Source organism: Anas acuta, chromosome 6 (assembly GCF_963932015.1).
Source record: "Anas acuta chromosome 6, bAnaAcu1.1, whole genome shotgun sequence".
Lineage (NCBI taxonomy): Eukaryota > Metazoa > Chordata > Aves > Anseriformes > Anatidae > Anas > Anas acuta.
Genome location: NC_088984.1, coordinates 30,621,246 through 30,639,102, shown reverse-complemented (window position 1 = coordinate 30,639,102; position 17,857 = coordinate 30,621,246). Strand labels below are relative to the sequence as shown.

At 45.0% G+C, this 17,857-nt stretch overlaps 1 protein-coding gene across 33 annotated transcripts in view; it reads right to left on the bottom strand.

Moving 5' to 3' along the window:
* LRRFIP1 (LRR binding FLII interacting protein 1) overlaps nucleotides 1-17,857 on the bottom strand; it is a 100,963-nt gene that overhangs the window by 24,177 nt on the left and 58,929 nt on the right. For 16 of the 33 annotated variants that reach the window (XM_068686311.1, XM_068686277.1, XM_068686292.1 and 13 more), the window contains 6 exons: nucleotides 14,535-14,591; nucleotides 11,668-11,748; nucleotides 10,392-10,436; nucleotides 9,370-9,435; nucleotides 6,891-6,968; nucleotides 333-365 (listed from right to left, as the gene is read on the bottom strand). In XM_068686311.1, coding sequence (XP_068542412.1) covers nucleotides 333-365; nucleotides 6,891-6,968; nucleotides 9,370-9,435; nucleotides 10,392-10,436; nucleotides 11,668-11,748; nucleotides 14,535-14,591 — 360 coding nt within the window. The remainder of the gene's footprint in view (nucleotides 1-332; nucleotides 366-6,890; nucleotides 6,969-9,369; nucleotides 9,436-10,391; nucleotides 10,437-11,667; nucleotides 11,749-14,534; nucleotides 14,592-17,857) is intronic. The other 17 variants (XM_068686304.1, XM_068686308.1, XM_068686306.1 and 14 more) reach the window with 8 other exon arrangements.

Below are 17,857 nucleotides of genomic sequence, written 5' to 3'. Positions count from 1 at the left end.
GGGTTCTGTGTGAAGCCAGTTTCCCACTTAATGCAGTATCACTTTGTTTTTTTTTTTATTGTACACAATACTACAATTAAATCCTAAAAAACAAAACCAGTATTCACATGGCTTAGCCTAAAGCAACTTCAGTCAAGTGCTGCTGAATGTCAGTTACAACTTCTGAACACACAAATAGGTTTAAAGTTCAATAAATGCAGTAGTAGAAGGTCTGATAATTCAAAGTTTTGCCCCCACAGTAGGCTTCCAAAAAGATTTCTGTAAATTCACGGCAAGTTCTACCTACCTTAAAAAAAAATAAAAATCAGAGTAATTCACAAGATCCTTCTTACCTTCTCGAAGTCTTTTTCTGGCCTTTCCTCAATCTGTAAAACAGAGGTTTGGAAGGAATTGTTAGATAATAAAGGACAGGAGAAGGTACAATGATATCAGAAGAGGAATTCCTAAAACCTCTAAGAGACTTTTCATTAGCAATCTCTATGTGCTCAAAAAGCAGCCAGCAATGTCCTGGCTACCACTTCAGGGCATAAGCCAGGACGAATCACCACGAGTTCCCAAGCAGTACATCGCTTCCTGGAATATATGCATTGATGAAAACCTACGAGGTCTGAAAGATAAGACAGAGGAACACATTTTTCCTTATCTACATCACAGTATTTCAACATTAAGACAACAGTTATCTGTAGGTTATCAATGAAGGCATATAAATCCTACATGGATGTGAATGCAAACCTCCAAATCTTTTCCTCTACATAAGAACAACTGTATGCTATCTTTGTATTTGCTTTTATTTTTTTTTTTAGGAAAACTTAAAACCATGCCTCAAAAGAACTCGAAATAGCAATTTACTCAAGTAGAGAAATCATACCATTGTTTAACTGAAGGCTGCAGAGACGTCCAGACCAAGACACCTTCTTGAAGCTGCAGTTTTATGGCCCTTAAATAAAATCAGCTGCCTCTGAAACCTACCAGCAGCTCCTTCCCCTGTTCACAAAAGCAAAGCGTCAAGTTCAGTTTGAAGGACCATACTGAACCTGCACTGTTCCCAAAAGGAGAAGAAAAAAACTATGAAAAATGAAGTCTAAAGCTTAAGATTTCCACTGAGTGTTCTCTTCTCGTGTCAAAGAGTGACTGACTTCAAGCAAAAGAGCCCAGCAAGGCCGAGGCTGCAGAAACTGACCCTGAAGCCTCTATGTGGGACCGGTGCAAAGTCTAAATAAACAGCCAGTCTGTGACTTCGGCACTTCCTTGGAATTTACTGATTCAGAAGCTGGATCCTGCACTAACACTGGCCAAGGAGAAATAAATCAGAGCCAAAGTGGGATTTAGGAGTACAGAAAGTTACCACGAATCAAGACAACTTCAATGCTCAGAAGAGAGAGCAAAAAGCACACGCAACCTGGGCATCCCTTCAAGATGTTTTCACAAAACACTTTTAAAAAACAAAAGGCTTACCCAGATCAAGAGCCTAAGAGCTAAGAAGAACAGTGGCTGTAAAACAACTGAAAAACCAACACGGATCTGCTCCAGAGGAAGGCAGGGCACTGCTGAGGTTAAGTTAACACATTTCATTTGAAAGAACACTCAGAAACCTCCATCTCTTTCTAATCAGTTAACATTCATCATTTTTTTTCCCCTTTGAATTATACAGAGCAACGTGTGGATGACCCTACTTGTCGTGTGTCACACTGCCCACAGGACCCTATTATTTCATGCCAGACAGCTCTGAGGGGTGGATTTGGCAGCCTTCTGGCCCTGCCAAACACCAGGTGGCTGTTTAACAAGAAAGTTGTGGCAGTACAAACATTGGTGTGTTACTACAGAGCAGTGTACACACACACACACAGGCCTTTATATCCAGCAATTTATGCCCAGCCTTTTGCAAAGCCTGTGTTATGGGTTTAGGGCACAACTGCAAGTACTTGCCTTAAATGATTTGTGGAATGTAGATGGAAAAATGTTTTTGATGAAGAAGAGAACAAATCTTGATATTATTTTAATTATCCATCACCTGAGTTAGAAAAAAGCTTTCATTTACAACAGGGAAAACATTAAAGTTACTGTTACATTACCACACCTGTGAAGCCAGCTGCACCTTCACTGCAAAACAACCCCTAGCAGTTCCGAGGATGCAATCATTCAAAGGTATTAAGTGACTTTTAAAATTGGTGTGGTTTCAAAAAATTCTAGGAAGTTTCATCTTCCCTGGTGATGCTCTGCTACATGCATCTATTTGGTGCCACGCAACACCCAGAGCATTTCATTTTCTTCTCAGAGGAAGAACCACTGGTGATTTCTTTCAATGTTAATGTTTAAAAAATTGTTCTGTTTTATATGAATGTTTTATATAGCTTTCATTCTGCTCTTTTTAAGATTAAGGTAGTGATAGCATCGCTCCACTGAAGACAGAAATCGTGCTCTCTTTTTCAGCCACCAGAGGGAACCCCAGGTTTTCAGCCTTCAGCCACTCTCCGAGGAGCCCTGTGGCAGATGATCCAGCAAGAAATCAAAGAAAGTTCACGAAGAAATGTTTATTTTTATTTGAAGCCACACAAAATTACGGTCCAAAATGTTTACCTTCTGTATAAACATGCAATAAAGAATATTATGGCAATTACACTGAGAATAACCTCTCTGCTCTCATGGTACTAAGTGTAGCCCTTCATTCGTTTTCTGTATCAAACTCTAAAAGGCTAACAGAATACTTGCTAGAAGAGGAGAAATGAGGAGTAATTCAGCTAACGATACACAACCTTTAATTTAGAGAACATTGTCCTTCTGCATTACCTTCTTCCTTGCCAACAATTTGGGCACTTTGTCCTTTGGTATATAAAAACGAAGGAAAAGGATGCAATTTTCAGAGGATCTCCAGCACACACATCTTTGTTTTGGCAAGGGGACTAGGTTGCTCTTTGCAAAAATAACTACAATGGGATGAGTTCAGCCTCTTCTGAAAGTTTTTCAGGATAAAACCCGAGCCACGCTGCCGTCACGTCAGCACTATCAGAGGCTTACCGCAGCTGGAAACTTAACAAGAGCAGAATAATCCTACAAGTCTATATAAGGCTCTATCGCCTATTTTTCCTAGATAATAAAAACATTTTAGCACAATGTTTTAAAAAGTATTTCTCCCTCCTCCATGGGCAGGTTAACCCTTGAGGCTCTTTGCCACCAGCAGATTACCCAGGTCACAATCTGACTCGAACACCTCCTGCAAAGCCCTGACACCCCGGGACAGTTCTGCATCGCATCCCAGCTGCATCCAGGAGAGAAAAAACACGAATCTTGAAATCAAAGCAAGAGTCAGGACTCTAGAACACGTTGTCTAGCTTCCAGCCTCCTAAAGCAAGCTTGAGAGAAGCTAAATATGAGATTGCTGCTGCTGTGCGTGCTCAGTGCGTGGCTGTCGCTGTTCAGCTCCAGCGAGGATCTTGCTCAGAAAAGCAAGGTCTTTCTTGTCACATCTATTTAAGATCGTTTCCTGCTCTTGAAATGAAAACTTAGCCCACACCAAAGACAAGTTATTGCAGTGGATAGTGCTGAGCAGAGGCTGGTATCTGCAGGGATGGGAACTAAAAAAGCAGCACCGCAGGCAGCCCACACAATCACAGCTTTAGCCCTTTGGTCAGCTCGGCTGGGGCACCCAGCAGCTCCTGCGTGCTCTCCCAGTCACAAGAGCCACCTTAACAGCAGCAATAAGCCTTTAAAATCCTCCCTCCAGTGCTACAGGATACAAGCCTCATGTAAATCTTTACATTCTGGCTCTATTTCAAATACAGAAATGCTTGTTTTTTGCTACCAGCTTATCAACTTAAGGAAAAACCTCCAGCAATTCACATTAAAAAGCTCATCCGAGTAGCTCAGGCACAAAGTTTACCTCCACCTGTACAGGAGGGACTGATGCTGTTCTCCGTAGTCCTGAGATCTGCATTTAATAGCAAGTATAATGCTTTAATATTAAACTTGACGCATCTACAGATAGGTGCAAAGGCAGCAGACAGCAATTACTGGTGGGAATAATGGGAAAAATGTTCAGGCACCGCACCAAAAATCAAATGTCAAAGTTGAGGCAGGTGTATTTACATCTTGTGCTTAAGCATCTTCCTGGCCTTTGCTGTGCTACGAACAGCACAAACAGGAACCCAAGTCAGCAAAGCTGCGTGCAGCAGGTAGGACTCCTGTTCATCAAAAAGCTACAGTGACAGAGGGAGAAGCAGTTCTGAAAAAATAAAGATTTAAGGGCTGGAGTGAAAGGATATCACAAGCTTTAATTTAGAAAGTTAGGCTGACAAGTTCTCTGTTCTGTTCATCTACTTTCTCATGACAGTTAATCAAGCGAGGGAACTGTTTGGTTTTGGTTTCATTTGTCCCATAGTGCACCCAAAACCACAAGAAAATCATTAACTTTCAGTGTTAAGCACTCCTAATTTTTATTACAGTACATAGATTTTTTTTAAACTATCAAGTGACATAAGCTTGCTGGGAATCCAGCTTTTTCAACCCAACAGATACTCCCTTTTCCTTCCTCCTCCGCCAGCCCTTTAAGAAATAAACTTGGAGTCAACTCTCTAAGTGTGTAAATGCCAGAGCATATATAAAGCAGAACCACGACAGCATATGGCTTGATATATCAAGGGAGGGAACAGCTCATTTTTATGGGCTGGCGGTAATTAAATACTGCTACAGACCAAAACAATCACATTTTTCCGCTCAGAAGTTATCGTGGTGGCCCAAGGAGGTCTTTATTCTTCTAGGCAACCCGAGCAGATGACATTTTGGGACCGTGCGAGTGGCAGCGACACACTGCTAAGCCAGCTGAGAAGACAGGGCTCGATTTCAGCACCCCGCTGCCAAGCCCGAGCACACCACTGGACCGAGGCACTGCTTAATGTAGGTGGAATAAATAAAAACGGGGGTCAGGAGGTGCTGCAATGACTTAGTGCACTAACTCAGGGATGGCTTTGCAGTGAAGCTGTGGTGGCTGTAGGGTACCAGGTTCATTCTGCCTTGCAGGAGGTGGCTCGGTGTCCCTACAGCCCTGTACCTTTGGGAGGATTGATGTCCCTGCAGCCCTGTGCCTTTCAGACCTGCTGATGTTAACGCTCTGCCCCTCGAGGCCGCAGAAACACCAGCAGCTCTTCACACCCTGCCATAAAGCGCTGATTAAAAGAAAGAAAAAGAAATAAGGGTGCCTGTCGTCTCCTCGCAGCCCATACTCCGCTTGGTGCCTCTCTCTTTTCCGTGCTGACACAGCCGGCCTTCCCCACCCCCGTGCGTGCAGCCAGGCCAAGTCGTAAGCAAAGAATGAGAGGACAAAATCCCCTACAGCTCCCAGAAGGGGCGAGCTGCGTTTTGTTCTTACCACAAGCAACCTGCACTCATGACTCAGGCTGAGCACAAAACACACGCAGTGGAAGCCAGTGTTAATGTAAAGGTACCCAAGCCTTACACTTCAAGGTCTTTAATGAAATAAATCCCTGGTTATCCTAATTATTTTTTGCCTTGGGGATAACTGAAATTCAGTTTTCAAGGCCATTTAGGAAGAACTTCCATGTTCTGCCTTGCGGTACAGCTGAAGACACATACTGCAAGAACTTGCAGCTCCCTCAGACTCGGGGACTAATTAAAATATTGATTTATTTTTATCTCACCAGCTGCCACACGTTACCTGATAAAAATCAGGAAGAAAAGAAAAATTAAAAAGCAGCTGTACCCTTGCCTTTAAGGAAGACATCAGCACTTTTCTATCGGTTCCATTTGCTTTTGCTCAACCCAGTTTATTCAGCATCTTTCTCCCCCAGAAAGACGGGGCTCACTCGATGAGCTGAAGGCTTCCCTGCGCCCTGCCTGATGACAAACGTGATGGGGGACATCAGATACGAACTGCAGACAGCGTGTAACTGCAGAGGAACGCTCTGGATTTCCACGTTGCACCTTACCTTGCTGCATGCTGCCGTAGCTTCGGGTATCCAGATATTCCTCTTTAATTACTCCTCAAGGCACCATTTACAGCACTTAAGCTCCAGCCCCTCAGCAAAGCAAGCACCGCAGTGGGATGTTATGACTAAAGAGGCGCGTTGTGCGTGTTAATTTATGGTATTGCCCTCTCCATCTCTTTGTGTCTTGGGGATGTGGTGGGCAATCCACAGCAGGTCCCTGGAGAACCACCACTTCAATGCTTCACTACAAGGAATGCTGCTGGGACACTGGGACACCTCCCTGAAACAGTGCAATGCTTCAAAAGGCACTAGCTAGGGAAGATTAACTTGGTATAGACCAGTTTCCTGTAAGCTTTTTTACTGTGCCTGGTAAGCTGCAATCCAACAAACATGCTCAGGTCCAGCCTCCAGATAGCCCTGCAGCAACACCATCACACCAAAATACTGCTGAACGGAGAGAAACACGTTTAGATGTAGAGCTTAGGGATATGGTTTAGTGGGGGACAGTTAGGGTTAGGTCAGAGGTTGGACTCAATGATCTTGAGGTCTCTTCCAACCTAGAAATTCTGTGATTCTGTGAAACCTGAAGGCTGCAGGAAGATTTAGGGCTTCCTGATTTTCATAGCCAAGTGACATAGAGCACTACCTATCAACAGTGTACAAACTTTTGCGTAAAATGCTTGCCAATGTGCTTTAAGCTCAGCAATTTCTACACAAATACTGTGTTTTTACAGTAGAGGTACAATCCAGGTTTGTGTGACTGCTAATTTTTTAATTATTTTTTGAAATTTCTCATCTTGTTCATCCTTCGTTGTCCCTAGCACAGCCTAGATTGCCCAATTAATACAGGCAGAAACAGTCTTATGAGTGACAGTGACCTCTTTGTACAGAAAAGACCTTGAAGAAAAGAAATTAAGCAGTGTAGGAAAAAAAGAAAATAGAGGAGCTCACCACAGGACTGGCTCGAGCAGAGCTGGCTCTTGAGGATGCCCGAGATCCTGACCCAAGGTAGCAGCTGTACTCTGAAGGCTGCCGCAGGTGAACCAGGAACAGCAAGCAGAGAAGAGAGAAAAGAATTAGGATTGGGAAAGGAAGCAAGAGAGGATTGCATCTGAAGTTAGTTACGAAAACAGTTACATGCAGCTGAACAAAGGAAGAGCAGTTAAAGGTCAGAGAACAGACACTTCAGATGTTATTTTAAAAAATAAGGCAAGCAGTACTTCTAGTTGATGAACCCAGTAAAGAGCTTTGATTTAATATAAGAAACGGCAGAACACAGAGTAACTTTTATTTAAATATCTTAAGACAGCAGTCACAAATCAGAAACCTCTCAATTGCTACACAAAAGGCTCGATCCTACCACTCTGCAGGAGCATCGAGGCTCTCTGGTGAGCCTTCTTCAACATTGCACACACAAAATAAATCTATGCTCTAAAAGCCAAAGCAAAAGCCACCTCATCTATGTTGTGCTTAGAGTCCAAACGGAGCTCATCTCAGAGGCTGAACGCCCTCCTGACCGTGCAGCACCTGCAGCCCCTCTCTGCTGCCAGAGGAAGCCTTTCAGGCCAGTATCAGAGCGGCTGAGCTGGGGCTGACAAGGGCAAGGAACGCGTACACGCTGCTCTGCTTCCTGAGGTCACAACGCGGTGGCAGCAGAGAAGGGAAATGAAAGTTTAAAGCATCAGACACGGCCCTGGGACTTAGTGTGGCAGTAAGTTTAGAACCACTCCCTGCGTTTTCACAGGCCTCGGAGCAGCAGCTTCGCACTCAACCTTGTACTGAAATGTATTTTATAGAAAAGTGCAGGAGCTTGTATAAAGTTTGATTCATTCAGAGCAGACACGAGTTAAAGAAGCCACTGGATGTTTACCAGACAGGTTATTTTTCCTATTAGTACCACCTCAAGGCAGTTGTGACCAGAGCCTTTGCAAAGGGCCACGTTGGTGCACCAAAACTGGAGCAGAACCTGGCACGGAGACAAGGAAGGAGGCAGCTCGGGGCCAGGAGCAAGCACGAGGAACTCCTCAGCAGCTTCAGCTGTGTTGCTGATGACCTCAGTGAGCTTATTTCAGTCATTTGTGTCTGGGATATGAGAACACTGCAATCTGAAGACCTCTCTGACTGTTTATACGTGTGTACTCATAACCCTTTCTTCCATTGAGCTATGTGGCCGCTGTGGGAATCCCCCAAAACTCCCCAGCTGCCCCGAGACACCCAGGTCCCCACCAGCTACTGGAGGACTAATTTCAGCGTCTAAAACCATGCTAAGAAAGCGGCTCATATAAATGAAAATTAAGTTTGCAGTACCAATAAGTGGTACCAGAGGAAGCAGGACATAAAACCGGCTCCAGTGCAGCCACCAGCTAGGTTCCTGCCACTGGAACAGGCCAAACCTTGGAGGCCAAAACCTGGTGGTCCAGCTCTTCCTCGGGCAGGCACCAAACACTGAAAGAGGCTGCGCCATGCCCAGGCTCCCAAGCATCCTGTCTGCAGCCTTCCCTGCTCAGATCACTGACAGGGGCTGGGAAAAAGTCTTCAAACAGCTCTCGGGCTCAGAGCCCACTGTAAATGATTTCTCCCCAAAGCAGAAGCAAATCGTCTGGGCCTCTGAGAGACTTGTGGAAAACACGGGAAGACAGCCCGTACAAACAGAGGATTACAACCAGCTCGGCGCGGCGTTAACCAGCAAATTCACGGGACTGCAGGCTGCCAGAGCAGCCCAAACAGATAATTATCAATGGGTTTCACAAGACAGCCAGAAATGCAAACAAGGCACCGCTGGGAACCAAAAAGCCACATGAAGCTTGAGGGCAGCAGCAGGATGCACGGCACAGCTCAGGAACCCAGGGCTCTGGGAGTGTTCGTCAAAGTTGGTTTCCTCCTCCACCATAATATAATTGTAATTTTTTTTTAAATTATTATTTTTCAATTAAATTAACATCACTGCTTTGTTTTGGGGGCTTTTTGCTGTTCGGGTCTTGGTGGATCGTTTTACATCCCTCTGGGATATAAACCCCAGTGACAAAAGCAATCCGGCCATACGCTCACATGGCTCCTGCGCTTCACGCTGGGGAACCCCTTCCTTTTTTAACCTATATAAATCCCCCTCTGCAGAAGACAAATTCACAGAGAGGGAAGGGACTTTCCGGGCTCTTTCTAAGGTATTTTATCAGGAAATGAAGCGCAAAGGCAGAGCTGAGCTGCCCTGGCTGCAGGGGCTGGGCTCTGCCTGTGCCACCCGGAGCCAGTCTCGGAGCGGCGTGGGTCAGGATTTAGGATTTGATGGTAACAGTGCTCATTCCTACAGCAGGCTACCATCTGTCACAGGCCATCTTAAATGCTCTCAGCCCAGAAAAAGTCTGCGTTCTGGTAAAAACGGGTTAATGGAGGACAGAGACACGACAACAGGGAAATGCAGAAACCATCTTACAGCACGAGAACTAGAGGCACTATACCGACGGCTCCCACTGTAAACGCTCTCGTCATACACAGACGCCTACAACCAAAAGACAGAGTCAGAGCAGGAGTGGAAGACCTACTTTCGGGTTTTGCAAACTCACAAGGTGCAGGGCATGGGGAAACGAACGGCATGGGCAAGTACGGGGCCGTCGCCCGCACGCAAGCACGAGCAGCATGCAAGTGAGGAACTCACGGAGCTGAAGTCAGCGAGCCGGGGAGCTGTGCCAGGCACGTGCAAACTCCCCGTGCCCCCCACCCATCGCACCCCCATGCATTTCCAGCAGCTCCCCCACTCGCCGCTTCAACTGGTAACCTTCCCTCTGACCAAACCGGCGACATCAATTCTTAAATGGCTGAAATGGGTTTGATTTGCGTTTCTGGGGCTTGTAAAATGTGGGAAAAACTTATGCCAGATGAACCCCACTTCGTAGCCAATTTCCCCAATTAATCTAAAGGGAGGAAGATGCATGATGCATATTCCCAGACAGCCGTCCGCCTCCAGTTTACCCTGCAAGTGTCTGGCTCAGGAAACACAGAGGGAGGAGGGAATTCTGCCCTTAAGTGGTGAGAATTAAAACAAGCTTCTCTCGGCTTTTAAGTTTGCACAAGAACAGTGGAATTTGGAAGTTTTGAAGCAGACTGTTGTCAGCTGCTACACCAGCAGGAAGAATTGATGTTGCCTCTCTCTGGCCTGCTCCTGCTTGCCCCGGGTAGTATGCCAACACGAAGACGAAGGTCTCCATCCAAAGAGAGGTCAGCAGGAGCACCATGCACCCCCGGGCACTGCTTGCACAACGTCAACAGGAGTAAAAGGAAAGGGTCAGCAAGCCCCCGTCTGTACAAACAGCATGGCACGCGTGCACTCGGGTGGATCAGACAGGTGGCACCAGTGTGGAATACATGGGTCCAACGAGAACGACAGAGGTTACAACGAAGGCATGGCTGAAGGCGAGCAGCTTCAGCGCTTGTGTTTAGAGCAGGAGCACCACAAACCCTGTAACTTCTGGCTGGCAGGGCATCGCTGTACAGCAAGGAGGGCTGAGGAAGACAAGCACAAAACTGTTTTTTTGCATAGAAAATGGAACAGAAAACAGGAGGCCTAGAGCAGAATTAACAAGCCTGGCAGAAGACTAGGATTAAAACACTGCAGCAGAAGGAAACCCGGCATAAAGAATATTAGTCAGCTGTGCCATAAAGGCATTAGATCTCATCTCGCACAGACTAAGAATGCCAAGCAGACGTGTGTTTCCTACAGGAAGGGAGGACACCACGGTATACAGAAACACAAGAGCGTGATTTCATTGTAGGTTAAGTTGTTATCATCTCCGACACATTTGTGTGCAGCAGACAGGGTGTTTCTCCTCACTTCAACCAGGGGCAGAAAAAGAGCTACATGCACAGACAGAAAGGTTTAAAGATACCCATTTTAAAGATCATTTCTTGCAGATTTTGTTATTAAACCAAAGGGCAGAGAAGAGCCAAGTTGCTCCGGACCAAGTTACGGATACTCAGCTCAGCACACCACACCCCAAGTGATTTGTTAGTGCTCATCTCTTGCACGATGCAGGGATTTAGGTCAGAAAGCACACACGGTGCTGTAAGTAGGTGCAGGCAATACTCCAGCAGCAGTGCCCAGCTTGTAGGGGCACATTCCCACAAGCCACCCCGATCCCATGCCAGTGGGGACTCCATGGTGAGCCTGGGGACACCACGGACCCGGTGACACCATGGGTCCAGGGTCCCCTGTCCCACCAGGCAGGACAGGTTGCACGGGCCCCAGCCATGCGCAGAGGACAATCCAACCTCTATGGGGACTTTAAAGCTTTGGGGTTTTCTTCCAGCTGTCTGTGGCTTGCTTGCTCGTCCTATCTTAAAGGCCTTAAGCTTGCCTGGCAGGCAAGGTGAGCAGAGAAGTTGCCCCAGATCGAATGAGGAACTTGCGTCAATTTAGATTTCCCTTATTTTTTTCCAGCCCAATTTATTTAGGCCAAAAGCAAGCAAAGTAACTGCAGGAAAGGGAGGAGCACCAAAGGAAAACTGTCTGCCCATTTGTAAATGGCTTTCCATTACTCGCTCCAACCTTAAACAAAAGGTCTTCTTCAGTTTGGGGATTTCTTTTTTTTTTTTTTGGTTGTTGAAGTTTTGCTAAGAAGAGCTACAAAGACTCTTGACAACTGGTCCAGATTTGCTCCTAACTACGAGAGGTTGTATTATCCAAATGGAATCACAACAAGAAGTCCAGGCCAAGCAAAACCAGGGGGCAACAGACCAAATTTCCATTTTGGGAGGAAGGCTGAGATGTGGAAGCATAGCCAGGGTTGTGGAGGCCCAGGTCGGGATAGTAGGAAGCCTGCATTGACAACAAGCAAAAAACTTTCAGAACTCAGTAACATGAAGGGCTTCAACCTCCTTTAAGTGGGGAGCAAAAAGTACATGAGGAGCTTATAAACAGCAAGAAGTCAGTCCTCACTGATGCAAAAAAGATAAATGCATTAAGGAAATTGCATTAAAGGTATAAGGAGATGTGAAAACCATGTGCCCTTTCCATTTGTACAGCAGAGATTTCTTTATAACAGACAGAGCTTTCCTCCAGCCCTACAGCACCTTATGCACAGGATACTTGGCTGATTTATCTTCCATTGAAGGGTTCAAAGCCTCAAGCTCCTTCCTCCCTCCCACCACTGCAGCCCCTAAGACAACGTGCTGTAAGGGGATGGTCTGGGGGGGCTTAAAAGATGGGACATGTTCTCCAAAACGTGGATGGAGTTCGTTGTGAGTTGAGCCAAGTGGAGGGGTGTTTAGCAGTATACTTCCAACGCCTGTTTGACTTCCAGTGCCTGTCTGACACCACCTGTTTTTACAAGGCACTGGGAACATTATCTGTCAGGCATCATTCATTCTGGATGCACCATACCTAAAAAAATAGCAGATTTCTGCTTTACAGGATTTTTTTAGGCAGCAATATGCCATGAACAACTTAACTTGCCTTACACATCCATTTTTAAGGTGCACAGATATTCACATTTGCAAACCAAGGACTGTTTTTGGCGAGCCCTGACCGACCCCAGCAGCAGTACTGGAGACAAAGCAGATATCAGCTCCGCTTCCAAACGTGGGAACTGCAGCAAGCTAAAGAAACCTTTTCGCTCTTGCTGCTGGATGTCTGTCACTGCTGGCAAACAGATGTGTGGATTAAACGCTACACCTGCAGGTAAGCAGGGAGGACGGGTAACTGGCCAGCCTCAAAAAGCTAGATCTCTTCCTACCCCATTATTCTTCCTGCGGAGCAAGGCTTTCACTCAGAAGAAATCTGAGCACGTTGTCCTGAGCTTAAAGAAATGACTTTCATTCCTGCCTAGCACGCCTGTAACCTATGCACAGGGTGTTGCTCACTTCCAAGGAATGAACCTGCCATCCTGCAAGCCCTGGGTACAAAGGCAGCCAGACTGCCAGGCACACGTTGCTCCATTTTCCTCGAAGGTTGGGAACAGCGGTGACAGCAGGCCCAGCGATTCCCACACTCTGAAGCTCTGCCTCTTCTCAGCTTTTCTGTTGTCACTTCGTCAATCTTCAGTTAGGTCTGGGGCTTTTGGAGAGAGCAGTCCTAAAGGTGAATGTCAGCCAGACCAGCAACATCTGGTTTGGGATTTGCAGCTATTCCAAGTCACCTCTAAACTCTTGTTCACCTTCTAAATGAAGATTAATCTGAAATACACTTAGTAAAGAAAACAAGGAGCTAACGATGCTGCCATAATTCTGCTCTACGTACAGTTAAGCCTCCACGCTTCAAACCCTAATGCCAAGAGGATTTTAAATTATTTCAGTGGAAAGCAACCCACTTCTTTTCCCTGGATGACTTTCCTACAGACATTTTGCTCTTGAGCAGGACGCAGAGCTCTGGAGTATGTCACCAAGGAGTAAGAACACCGTTTGTCAGAAGCACTGCAGAATAAAGTTCCTTCAACTCAAACAGGTCAGCAAGAGTGCCAACAGCAGGACACGCTGCTTTCTTAAGAGCTTAAGCAACACTATTTCATTTTCTCTCAGCCACATGCACAAGCTAAATGCACAAAACTGTATGGAAGCACAAGCTAAATGGCCATAAAGCACATGGTCCCGTTTCACTATTTATACAAGTGCCCGTGTAACTTCACCAAGCAACCCATTGAAACCTGCTGAGACATTTAGCTAAAGGAAGTCTTATAAAAGCAGTTTATTTCCCCCCTGAACACCGAGCTTCAGTCTGCATACCCTTAATATTACTTTAAAAGTCTTGATAACGTAAAGATCAACAGGCTCCGTACTGTAGCCAGGCAAAAAGCCCAGAGCAGTTCCCCTTCCTGCCCCCAAAGGGGCTCTGCTTGCAACAGCACCTTGAAGGGTTTTGTCCATCAGCTGACATTTGACAGAGCAGGACAATCAGTTCCTGTAATTGCCACAAAACCCTTGTGCTGGAACAGAAGGGAACGCCGTGAGCCACGGGCGTGCACACAATGGAGTTAATCATTAAGCGTTTGTCACGGGAATATATCTGGAAATGAAGCCCATCAGCGGTGCACAGCTAAGCAGGAACACCACCACTGGCTGGCCACCTCCGGGGGAGCTGCCAGAAACCCTAGAATGAGGTTTATAAAGGAAAAAAAAAGTATTGTGTTAAGCAAACTTCACATAAACAACATGAATTTGGGGAAAATGTTAAAGCCCAAGTGCTCTGTGCACGCGCAATACTCCCTGCAGCTTGGGAACCCCAGTGCTGGAGCACGATTTGGGCATGTTGCAGGAGCTGGGAAAGTCACAGAACACGGAAACCCTGTGTGCCAGGGTCATATATTCAAAATATTGAAATATTGCTGGCAATCACATTTGGGTAAGGCTGAACTGTGACACATTAGGCAATGCCAGCTTCCAAGTCCTATTTGTGCCAAACTCAGACGCTTCCCGCCCCACTCATGGCCTAATTTTGCTGGTTTTTATTTTTAAAACAGCTTCTTGCTGCACCTCTGTGCCTGCAATTGCAAAAGCCACAACACGCAAGACAGGCAAAACCTGCTTTACCACAGAAAAGAATTTGCTAATTAGATTTAATCCCATTAAAGAGCGTGATAGATTGTATAGCAACATAAATCAGCTACTAACCCTGCTAGATTTTCTACTCTGGGACGATCCGTACGCGTCTTCCTCATAACCATTAGTCTGTCGTGGAAAGAAAGGAAAAGGAAAAAAAAGAGAAGAGAAAACTGATGCAGACCCCAAAGCCAGATTTTTGTGATAACCATCGTTTACGAGGGGCAAAGGCAGGGACAGAGCTTTTCAAAGATATACCAGGAACAGGAGAAGTGCAGATCTAGGTCATGCTTTCAAACACGAGGATATGAACATTTGTGTCTGTCGCTATCTGTAAGCCAGCCAAAAATGTCAAGGATACTCCTGCTTGCCTTTTTTGACCCTTTTCTTTCTTCTTGTTAAGACAAACTTCTGCTTCCCTTGTTATTATGGCTCTATAACACCTGTACCTCTTCAAACTCTTTGGGGAAGGGAACACAGGATGAAAAGGGAACACTAGGGATGAGAGGATAATAAAATACATTTAAAACTGTAGTTACTAATACCTCTGGCAGCTGAGCAACTCGAAAGCATCAGATTATAGCTAAAAATTAATTTTAAGTTTATACGATAAAGAAACTCAGTTTAGGAGACACATGATGCTACGTGAAACCTCTTTTTAGCTTTCCCAAATCACATCAAAATTAACCCCAGCCAGGGGGGTTAATTTTCCATCTGCCACGTGCCAGCATTTTGTATGGCAACCCACAGACCAACAAGGGGTTTTAGTTGGTTCAGCTGTCCCCTGCCACGCTCAGCTGCCTGTTTTGTTGTCGTATGTGAGTTTTCTCTGAACACAGAAGACACAAACGTGCTCAGGAGGAGTGATTTACAAGCAGGGCACAATATTTCAAGTCAGTAAGAGCAAGGCAGCAGGTTGGGAATAAAAAATAAAAATAAAAATCAATACAACACAGATTGTTCTTAGTCTGGAAACACAACGTTTGAAGAAGTGATTATAGACCCAAAATACCTCAACAGATAGCATTAAGAGCTCAGATTTCTCAGCCAAGTCCCCATCCTGGTATCACTAAACAATAAAACCTGGTTTATTGAACATTAAAAATTTGCAAGTTCTCCATGATGTTGTGTTTTTTTTTGTTTAAAGTGGAAATTTGATTGGAATTTCTATTCCAAGTTAAACTTGAGTCTAAATCGTATTGCATTCCTGAAATGAAAGCCCACTAAGCCAATTATGAACCAATTTTCAAGCAATACATATAAATCATATGCTATACGGTGGCTTTCATAAAAGAATTAAACAAGTTTAGAAACCCGCTGAGATGCAAGCTCATCAGACAAGGTCTGGGAAAAGCTTAGGATTCTCCACTGAAATGCAATGTTGATATCACAAATGAAAGATGGAAACTGGGCAGTGGCCCTCCAGCAGTCTGGAAACACTACCAGCCATCCTACACAGCCTTTCCTGGCTTTATTACCTTCTTCAGGCCCCACCAATCTGTCTAATGCTTTCCTAAAAATAGTTAAAACAGTGCCTCAGGAGTTGAAGGCAAGGATCCCAGCCCCACGTGGGCTGATGACCACTGCCGTTCCTTTTGTTACTACACTGAGGAATTAAGTTCATCTTTTTTTCAACAAGGCAATCTTGACCAAATGTAACCTCTTGGATCATTATCTGAATGACTGCTATGCACAACTCCCTAGTTAACATTAGGGTATTTAATTCCCCAGTTCGTAAGATGTTTCTCATTTATTCCTATCATTCTTCACTTTTGGCAACTTGTCTCCCACTCGCCATCAGTATTTTTTATCCCAACCTTGCAGGAAGCCCCCTTTACTCCCTGAATGTAGACAAGTAGGCACTACGGACTCCCAGAGAACCGATTTCCCCTTTAAAACTCCACGATGCTGTCTTAGAAGAGATCAGAGGAGATCCCTTCCAGCTGTCACTGTTTTCAACGGGATTATTTTTCAACTAACTGCATTTCTTTTACAAGAACTTGGTCTTGGCAAACGTTTCGCTCAAGAATGTTAGGCAGAAGCATACCAAAAGCCTTGCAGTCACGTTGTAGTCTCATCCAGCACTCTTCCTTTATGCCCTTAGATAATTCCCTTGCTTAGGGAAATTATGTTGAATTGACATGATTCATTTTTCACAAATCCAGGTTAAGTGCCTACCACTTCATGAGACACTTCTAAACATATCTAATTTAATTTGCCCTATTATCCTTTAGATTTTAAACTGAAGCTCCACAGTTCAGGTCACTTCCTTTATTTCCTTCGCCACTATGACCACTGTCCCCTCCTCTCCAGCTCAGATTTTTGAAGGCAAATGCTCCAGATGTAGCATTTCAGACAAGCTCTGCAAGGTGAGCTTTATCAGATCTTGCTAACCTATGTTCTATGCTCTACTAACATGCTAAATATCTGATCAGAACCTTTATGAAGACTGAAACAAACAGGGTGGCAAACTGGGGAGGCCGAAATATTCTGTTTTATTTGTTGTCATTTCAGAACTACGCAACTGACCCTACTACACGTGCATTTGACCCTACTAAATGTGCAGTGCTATAGGTGCAGCTGCCAGTAAGGTACTGCTGGTACAAAGAATTACCTTCAGATTGCCTTAGAAACTCTAGTGCTGCTCACCAGCCTACAGTAAACTAAGGAAGTGTCAAAGTGTCTCTGCACTAAAGGAAAGCATGTAATTACAATAATTGCCCTTGGAAACAGGCAGCTGAATTCTCTTGGTATTTCATCATCTCAGCAGACAGCACCTACCTGGCTGAAAGCGCTGCCGCTCGCAATGTGCTGTGTTCAACAGTTAACATCCCGATCTGAAAGGCGCTCCGAGATCTGTTCTGACACAAGGAGCTACTGACGGTGAGACAAAGGCAGCATTTAAGCAAGCTGCCTCAGCCTCCTGAATATTGTTTCCTCAGTTCAAGCTTCAGCACTCCTACCAGACATAGCATACGTCAAATCTGAAAATGTGCTCTTGAAGTATTGCTTAACTACTAGTTATTCAAATGTTGTTATAAATCAGGGCTAACCTCTTACTTTGAGCCATGAAAAACATTACTACTCCTTAGATGAAAAGATGCAGCCTCTATTATATGTATTTTTCTAGCAATATTACTTATTTCAGTGTAATGTTAAAGCTCGAGTTTGGTTTTGAGTTTTCCAAGAGGCTCTTTAGGTACAACACCAAGATCAGTGTTGGGCTTATGCTACATTTTGTGGATAAAGAGATTCTTGGTATTCATGCAGACCCAACCAGGCCTGTGAGTTACAGCGTATCCTTGACATTAGGCTGGGGAGCTCTAAGAGCCAACATGCTTGCACATATCCTCTGGTCCCATACACATTTACGTTGTGTATGTAAAAACCTCAGA